The following is a 9,364-nucleotide window of genomic DNA, read 5'->3' on the forward strand; positions in this document are numbered from 1 at the left end:
CAGAAATGAATCTGCGTGTTAAGGGAGCCATACTGAAGTGCAACAAAACAAACCACCTCCGCCTAAACGCCTCTATTCAAAACACTTTGGACCATTCCTTGCCATTATTTGTATTGAGACTGTATCCTCTCACATGAATACTGATTTCTTCACAAACCATTGATTTTAGTGTTCAGTGTCGACTAAATTGGTTTTCTTACTTGACTAAAGATGCTTGTCTTCTAGAGCAGTATTCAGTTCAACATGGGGGAAAATATCTCAGAACCAATCAGCTGATGCTAGCTGACAGTGCCGAAGCTTTTTGTGCAGCTCTACGGTGAAAGTGTATACACAGATACTGTCTAAGGCTAATGAGGTATTATTTTTCAGACAATCTAATGATTCAGAGAGTGAGAGAAGCATTATTGATTTGGGCCTTTTTCATCTGTAATGAAGGAAAAAAGTGTCTGGAGAATGACTTTTTATCGTGTCTGCAAACTTTTTATGTGTGCACGTGATGGCAATGACAATAGCACCTTTCACAAAGTAATTCTGGTAAATTACCAAAAAATTAGTAAATACAAAACAACAGCATTCCCTCTTTTTAACGGTAAGATATCATTCACACATCAGTATCAAATGTATTTCACTACATTTTTTTTTTACTTCTGAGTGACAGGCGTAAGTGGATTATCACACAGAATGCAGTTTTGCTCTTAAAAATATGAGACGCGTATTAGTAGCTTTTTGTAGCAGTTTAATGTAATCATCAGACTTGGCTATGTACAACAGTATTTTATAATAAGTCAAACTATGACCCGTCAGGTGGGTTCCCCTTCTTTTCCCTTCAGAGGGTGTTACTTTGGCGTTCCCTCCTCTTGAATATCAAACTGCCGGTTGGGTTTTGTGGACTCAAGCATAAGCTCGTAAAGCTGCCCCATCTGCTCTTCTTGAAAGTCTTTGAGTTTATCTTCCAATAAATCAGCGCCAAATACCAACTTCTTGTTTCCCGCCGCTTCCAGCACCTGCGTCTGTAGGGTGTCTTTGTAGTTCTGCACAGAAAATAAGATGGATACATTAAAAAATATATATATATATATATTTTTTAGCTACTTTAGAACTTTTCTGAGATAACTAAAACCTTAACACTTGTGTGCCTGATATTGCTTGTATTGATTTGACACAGACACAATTAAGAAATTCATTTTATAGAGCACTATTGATTTACTATAACAGACTGTGACAGAATTATTTATTTCTCTTTGTTGAAGATTCATTGATTGCAATTCACAAGATGAAATGCGGGTCACAGGGGTTGCGAAGTATCATGGAATCCACAAAGGTCTAATGGAGGTCAATGCCTTCTGCTCTCTCTAAGCCCACTTAAATCACTACCTCTATATCAGTGATTACCACCTGTACGAAGGTCCAAAGTCCCTACAAGTTTTACAAAGCCAATGTTCTTCAACTTGCTAGTAAAATTGGCCTTACAACATATCTGAGGTGCAGATTTTTTCTGATTTTGGTCGGTAATCTACTGCTTTTCCTGCAGTTCCTGGATGTCAATGATGAATTTACTGTTGAATTTGAACCACTGAATTTGTGGAAGCAAATTTGTAAAGCGAAACAAAATGGACCGAAAATTGCCTATTGAATATTATAGGTTGTATTTTTAAACAGTTTGAATATTTTGAAAGTGAAATATGAAAGGTGAATATAGATTAATGAATTTGTATTATTAATGAAAATGTGTTTGAAATGTTTTGAATTGAAATATTCACAGCTTAAATATACAACCATAAAAATACAATGCATTAAAATGCAAGCATGATATTTGCTTGCAATGATATTTTTTTCAAGTAGTGCAATTCAACAGGCTTTTTTTATTTCAAAAACATTTGGCATTATTTTACTTCCATAGTTATTTTTCATAATCAATTCCATTTTTAAAAAAAATACTGCAACCAAACTATTTTCATTTGTATCAATGTTCTTCAAGGTCTACATTCTTCTGCTGCCATGTACAAAACACTGAAAGTTTCTTACTGAATGTACAGAACCACAAAGAAAGAAACAAACATACAGCATGACCAGTGTAGTACAATACATGTAATACAATACACTGTTGAAAGAAGTAGCTCAAAAATGCTTGATTTGATTCAGTCTTAGCGTTTACCTCACTCGCTGAACAGCAAATCACCTTCAAGACGTGTCTGATTCTAAATTAAGTAAATAAATAAAGTGTGTTGTGTGTACTCATGATACTAAGATATCTGAAAATAATGACTGATTGTCCATATAGTGCACAATCTATTGTGAGTGTCTGTCTTTAAGTATTTTTATTATTATTGTTCCTAAAAACATTATTTTAGTAGTATATAGGATCAATTATTGTTGGTTGGTCATCCACAAAAGTACTAAGATAATGATTAATTGGAATCAGAACCATAATCGTTAAATATGATTATCCTCCACAATCCTAGCACTAGTACACAAAGTCCCAGAGTAGAACTAAACATATTTACACCAGATGATTCTGTCATATGAGCTTCTGTCTTAATTGAAACTTGTTCGTCACGTCTGTCATGACTGCTTACGATCAAACCTACAAGACATTACGGGCAGACTCATTCAGAAAAAAATACACTGAAAACAAAACCATTAAGAACTCTCATTCACTCTCCTAACGTTTTGGAATTTGGACGCAATTCAATTTTGGAAGCAAAAGGCCATTTGTCTGAGAAGCTTCCTCCTCTACATAATGTAATTAGATTGAACATTTGCCAAAGAGTAATATTTTAAGAATGGAAGGGATGTGGGCATACTGAATGGCAAGCTTTTTGGTGAAGCTCACCTTCTGAATATAAACACCTCACATCCCATCGCATTGACGTAATCAGGCAACCCGTTTTATGTTTGTCTGGAATAGCCTGACTTTCCCAAGGGCACAGAACTTTACAGATCTATACTGATAAATAGATTAGGTCTATGACCACTAGGCTACTTTGTATGCACAGTACAGCTTCGAAACGTGCCGCTGAAATACCAATGGATTCACAGTTAAGTCAGTAGTCATTTAAGAGATGCTTTTATCCAAAGTGACATAGTATAATAATTACAGAGACAATCCCCTGGAAGCAACCTGGGGTTAATGGAGATGGTTCAAGGCTCTAATTTACATCAAGCAAAATCTCGAACAAAATCTCAAATGTAAGTGTTTTCTGAAGTTTCCGGAAAACTTGGATCCAACTTAGGGCTGCACGATAAATCGTTCTAGCATCAATATCGGGATGCCAAGTATAGGGATCGTAGTTGATGTGTGATCCGTACAGACCAGGCACCAGTTTAAACATTCAAGCGATTTTAAACCATTCAAGCGCAAGATGATGGGAAAGACAACTCAATTCTGATCTCGTGCTGTTTTCTGTGCGCGCACAGAATGGATGTGAATCATTATACTGAATCTGTCATTAATGTTAATCAAACAACAAAAAACAATCACTTTTGTAGCTTTAATAAAGATTAATTATATTTAATAAATACAGTGAAGACTACAGTGTTATTTTACATTTGATTATTCAATTTCCATACCTGAATACTGTTAAACTAAAACATTTATTTGTATCTTCGTTCTATTGTATTTATCTAGCCTATGCTTGTAATTTGTACATTGTTTACCATGCATATTCACTCCCCTACAAAATGATCCCAATCATTCTAGGATGATTAATTATTTCTAAATAGAGCTATTCATCTGGTGAAACTGTTTCAATATTGCAATTATCGCAGAAAAACTAAATAACCAGTACTTTGTCACATCTGTTTTCATTGCTATGTGCAACATTTAAAAAATAAACAATAATTAATTTCCCCTTCACCCCTTATTATTTTGTATCTCACATCACCTTTAATATAAGCTTAGTGTTAATGCACTTGCTACTGGCACATGCTGGTGCTCCTGAGGTTCTACTTTGATATCCACATTTTGTCACCCAGACCTAGTTACATATTTACATTTTTATGAAGAAAAATGGTGTGGTGTTTGCACATTGAAAAGATACAAGGGTGCTCTGGGTGGATGTTCTGAGTTGTTTTTAACACAGTAACATGAGGTAACTAGATGGCGATGACTAATATGGTGTTCTGGGTTGTCCCAAGGCTTCCCAATATCTTCTGACCCTTCCATCAAAATAAGTCTATAAAATGTCTTCGCTAGATTTATCTACCTGGCGGAAATGGCAAACCCATATATAAAAACAACAATGCACACACTTTTCACTCCTTCACATTCTCCTTTTCTTTCATTCCTTAGGGAAAGCTTGTCTGTTGCAATGCGGTCGATTTATTAGGCGATGAGAAGCCCCCTGGGCCCTCTGGTGTAACTGGATTAAAGTGAACACTCAGTGCTCCTAATCACATTTGGAGGCTCGCTCTACGTCTGTTCCTGGCTCCGCCACCCTTCCTCATTGTTGTTTTTTTATTCCAGCGGTGCTTTGAAAACTGAGACCCTACAGTAATTCACTCACCTCCTAATGAAGGAGTGGGGAGGGGGTTCTCAAGCACACACAGACTCCTTCCCAGAACTAATGTTAGAGTGGACTCCTCCATTCACAGCTGTATTGTGAGCGAGTGTGAAGCACTACAGCTCTGTTGTAAAATAGTGAGCTGCCTACCTAGACCAGTATGACTTACTTTCTTCTAGCGAACACTTAAGATATTTGGAAGACCATTGGGAACCAAACAGCATTGAAGCCCATTGGCGTCTATTGTAGCCAAAAGAAAATGTTTCTATATGTTCCCAAGAAGAAAGCAAGTTACATAAGTTTAGAATGTCATGAGTAAATGATGACAGAACATTCATTTTTGGGTGGAGATTACCTTTAAGGGGTTAGTTAACCCAAAAATGAAAATTCTGTCATTGTGTTCATTTTCGGAACACAAATTAAGATCTTTTTGATTAAATCTGAGAGCTTTCTATTCCTCCATAGACAGCTACGCAACTGACACTTTGTCCAGTGGCGTAACTTTGTGGGACAGTGGGTGGGACAGATGTGTGTGGGTGTGGGGGGTGAAAGGGTGTAAGATACTGTATGTGTACAATACATTTTTTCAGGAAAAAATAAGATTACGATGTCCAGAAACCAATTTAAATTTCAAAAACATTCATTGGGTTAAATTTGATGTTTAATGAGATCTACTAATATTGTTAGTGTCTAGAATTTTCACGTGAATAAATGCATAGATCTGCAAATTTTGCTTGCGTAGTGCATACTTTATTGGTCAAGTGATAGAACTTTTGCCAAGCATGTCAGAGGTTTTGGATTGTAATCCGCACTCGTATTGTTTTTTTGTTTTTGTTTTCCTCATCAAACGCGAATATGTTCATCAGTGGTAGTATATTAAGCAGGGACACGTTTGTGTGCAATTTGTTTTTGTAATTTCACCGGAACGAATAGAGAGTCTGTGCAACTGCATTAAACGATAGATTAAAGCGCGCGTCCGTGTTAAGACTGTACGGGAGCCACAAGAGGACACTGTATCTGCGCCACTGATAGCAAACGGCAACGAGCACTCAGCTTGATCTTGAAAAACAACACATTTCTGCACTAGATTGTCTCTTATTTAACCAATTAACGCCCTAAATTAATGCCCTACTAGTTAACCGGAGATGTTTTATTTATCTGTATTAGGTACATCCGTGCTGCGAGATGTTTCAAAAAGTGGTGGGGTCGGGTGGGGACAATATCGACCCTGGCAAAAAGCGGTGGGGACATGTCCCACCCGCAAATTACGCCTATGACTTTGACGCTTCAAAAAGTTCATAGAGAGATCATAAAACTAGTCCAGTCAAGTCCAAATTTTCTGAAGAGATTAAAATGCTTTTTATGATGAATAGATTGAATTTAGGCTTTTATTCTTTAAAATATAATCTTTTGTGTTCAACAGAAGAAAGAAACTCATGCAGGTTTAGAACAACATATGGGTGAGTAATAATGACAGAATTTTCATTTTTGGATGAATTATCCCTTTCAGGCAACATAGACATGTTCATGATACAGCCTAGGCCTACTGTAACAGAAAAAGGCTCACGCTGTTTTTGATTCTGGACCCAGGTTTTACAGTGGACATAGTGGTGTAGTACTGTAATTGTATTTCATAAACTGTAAATTGAATTTAAGAGTTTCATGCTCAATGCAACCTCAAAAGCACATTGTGATCGGCACAAACTGTTTTTACTCGCTGCAAGGGAACTCAATACCAAAAGAGTTCAATCTAATAAAAAAGTGATTACTTTTACCCATTATTATTCCTTTTTACAATTATCACATCACATGGTTTGCTTAGTAACATGCTAATATCAAACTCTACATGGAATCACTTGTGAGTTGAGTTGGTATTCTCAGCCTCATGGTATTCCAAACCTGTATAATTCACTTTTATCCATGCAACACAAACAAACAGTGAATTTCTGAGAAATATACTGGCAATCTTATCATTATACTAAAAGTGAACAGGCTGTCAAAATGACAAAGAAGCCACTTACTGTAAAAGTGTCATAAAAGTGGTCCGAACGATGGTTCTAAAGTCATACGACAGCTTTGTGTAAGAAAAATATCAAAACTGTTAAGTTGTAGCTGTCTTTGATCTGTTCATGAAATCATTTGTGAAGTCTTACTTAAGAATAAATTGTTCTTTTGAGTCAAATGGTTTCAATTGTGTTATCCAGTTCACAAAAATGGTCTGAATTATCTGTACTCGAGTTTAACTCACTCAATGATTCAGTCACAAACTGCTACCAGTTCACTGGAGGGGAAGATTATCAGTGAACAATGACTTAAATTTCAGTCCTTTCCCAAACAAAGCTGATGTATGGCATTAAATGTTCCACAAAAGAAAGAAAGTAATGCAGGTTTGGAATGACATGAGGATGAGTAAATGACAGCATTTTCTTTTTGGGGTGAACTATCCCTTTAAGGTTTACTCTGTATTTTATGACATTTTCTATGTTTACCATATTTATTGTGTAACTTTGTATGTGAATAAGTGAAATGTTGCAAAGGGCTATTTTTTTTCAGGACAGTCAGCTGGCCATTTTGGAAGGATGTGTACGTGTCCTTCTGTACAAGGACAGAGTGACTCTCATTACCTGCAAGTGAGATTTTTACCCTCTTAAAGAATATCCGTTTCTGTCAAAGCCAGCCCAGAACATCGAGTCCTCTGAAATCATACCGCATGACTGAAAATGCAATAAGAGCTTTGTCCACAACAACCATGAGCTACCAGAACCATACTATAAGTCTAATACATCTCGTGAAGTTTGACGGCTCAAAAGTCAACTCCAATATCCAGGCTTAGAGTAAAAGAAGATCTGGATTATTGCTCCTCGAATGCATACCTCTGCATGTTTAAATGGAGTTCATGCGTCGAATTCGATCTTTGGATTTGTCATGGAACATTTCATACGAGCATGGCGTCAGAGCTCTCATAAGTGGCACGATTCTGTAACCACATAACTGAAATTAAAGAATTAGGTCTCATCAAAGTGATGCTGGATTAAAGTGTAATTAATGTCCACAGATGGTGTCAGGAAACAGCTGTGCTCCGTGGGAGAAAAGGATTTGTTAGTTAGGGGTTATGGATGAATTCCATTATGTTTTCATGATGATAGAAACTCCAGGAAGGTGCTGCCATCATGTGGAATGTTTTAGCAAAGGCAAAGCCTGACTCATTAAAGGGATAGTTCACCCCCCCAAAAAAAGAAAATGTTGTCATTACTCACCCTCAAGTTGTTCTAAACCTGCATGAGTTTCTTCTGTTGAACACAAAAAAAGATATTTTGAAGAATATTGGTAATCAAACAATTGACGGTAGCTACTGACTTCCCATTTTTGTCCTACTATGGACGCGTCAATGGCTACCGTCAAATATTTGATTACCAACATTCCTCAAAATATCTTATTTTGTATTCAACAGAAGAAAGAAACTCATGCAGGTTTGGAACAACTTGAGGATGAGTAAATGATGACAACATTTTCCTTTTTGGGTGAACTATCCCTTTAAAGAACTTAAGACTTGGTAACATCTCTTGTAAATATACATTTGTTTCCATTTTACAACAACACTTACAATGCACTGACAGCATACAAATAGGATGAGGATGAAAAATAATAAGGGGAATTTACATGTGAGAATGATGATGTACAGTGACAAAAAGCACAGTAGTACTACAGCCACACCACCAAAAAAATTAAATAAATTATTGTGGGGGACCCTTATTATAAGACTTGATTCCATTCAAGCACTGTCATTTAATTAAGTGATTTAAATGTAGTTTTTTTCTCTGCAGTCAAGTAATAGAAGCTCACGGCTGCTCTTACCTGCCATTCTGTCATGAAGCGTGTGGCATCTTCACCTGATGCAGACTTGTTTCTTCTGAATTCATCTTTCACATACTGATCGCCCAGAGCCCGCAGGTCTATGGGCAGGAAGCGGTGCAATATCAGGATTCTCTTATACAAAGACCGAACCACTGATACATGTGCTGGATGTGCCATAACTTCACAATCTGACGGACAGTGATCTCTAGATATTATACAGCGACAAGTGCGTCCTGTTTGAACACAGCAACGAAGTGTTAGTGCACCAGCCTAAAAACCATAGCTCATGAGAAAGACGAACTGATCTGATATTATTTATTATAAAAGGTCATTATGTACATAACACTGTTGATTATCCAACCTTACATGCAGTCTTCTTCACGGCACCGCTATGAGAGTTATTACAGCCGCTGCTGCCCTCTGGTGCAGATTGGAATGTAGTGCAACTAAGAAAATGGGCGCCAATCACTTTCTCATTCAAATACGTATGTCACCCAAGACCCAACCTATTAAAAGGTAATTTTTCTATTTTTCCGTTTTTTCATTTTCCATTTTATTATTATTTTTTGCTAAGTTAATGTTTACAAATCAATAACTTAATCGTAACAAGCATGAGAGGTTTTTGTTGTTATTTGGGACAGGTAATAATAGCCTGTCTCATTGCATGTTTTATATGACCATTTTACAACATTGAACAGACACTTTATATTATTATTGCAGTACTGAATTATATATAGATGTTAAAGTAAGAAAAATAAGAAACAGATATATATATATATTAAAAAAAACATGCAATATATTTTTCCTTTCAAATATGTTAAGACATTTTCCAATATGTTAATATAATATAATATAATATAATATAATATATTATATAATAAAATATAATATTAGCAGGAAAAAAAAAAAACAACATGAGAGAAAAAAAATGCCATCCACTTTCCCTCCACTGATGTCTATGATGCAACCTGTAGAACTTTGTTGCACAACCGGTAAATTCATCTGTG

At 36.2% G+C, this 9,364-nt stretch overlaps 1 protein-coding gene across 6 annotated transcripts; it reads right to left on the bottom strand.

Moving 5' to 3' along the window:
• Positions 1-464: 464 nt before the first annotated feature.
• Positions 465-8,869, bottom strand: sdhaf3 (succinate dehydrogenase complex assembly factor 3). 6 transcript variants are annotated; one of them, XM_079590922.1, is made up of 3 exons: positions 8,719-8,777; positions 8,358-8,590; positions 465-1,031 (listed from the first exon to the last, which is right to left on the bottom strand). In XM_079590922.1, the coding sequence occupies exons 2-3, from the start codon at positions 8,532-8,534 to the stop codon at positions 837-839; spliced, it is 372 nt and encodes a 123-aa protein (XP_079447048.1). In that variant the 5' UTR covers positions 8,535-8,590; positions 8,719-8,777; the 3' UTR covers positions 465-836. The 6 variants fall into 6 exon arrangements, with proteins under 6 accessions (XP_079447048.1, XP_079447050.1, XP_079447049.1 ...); XM_079590924.1 differs by having other exon boundaries at positions 644-1,031; positions 8,697-8,763; XM_079590923.1 differs by having other exon boundaries at positions 645-1,031; positions 8,724-8,771.
• Positions 8,870-9,364: the final 495 nt, after the last annotated feature.

This window comes from Phoxinus phoxinus (assembly GCF_949152265.1).
Source record: "Phoxinus phoxinus genome assembly, chromosome: 19".
NCBI lineage: Eukaryota > Metazoa > Chordata > Actinopteri > Cypriniformes > Leuciscidae > Phoxinus > Phoxinus phoxinus.

What these genes read in the sequence shown, in the direction of transcription:
- sdhaf3 (XM_079590922.1), bottom strand. Translation starts at nt 8,534, where the DNA reads ATGGCACATCCAGCACATGTATCAGTGGTTCGGTCTTTGTATAAGAGA. An exon ending in GCTTCATGACAGAATGGCAG is followed by an intron (nt 1,032 to 8,357) that starts GTAAGAGCAGCC and finishes TTTTCTGTGCAG; the next exon opens with AACTACAAAGACACCCTACA.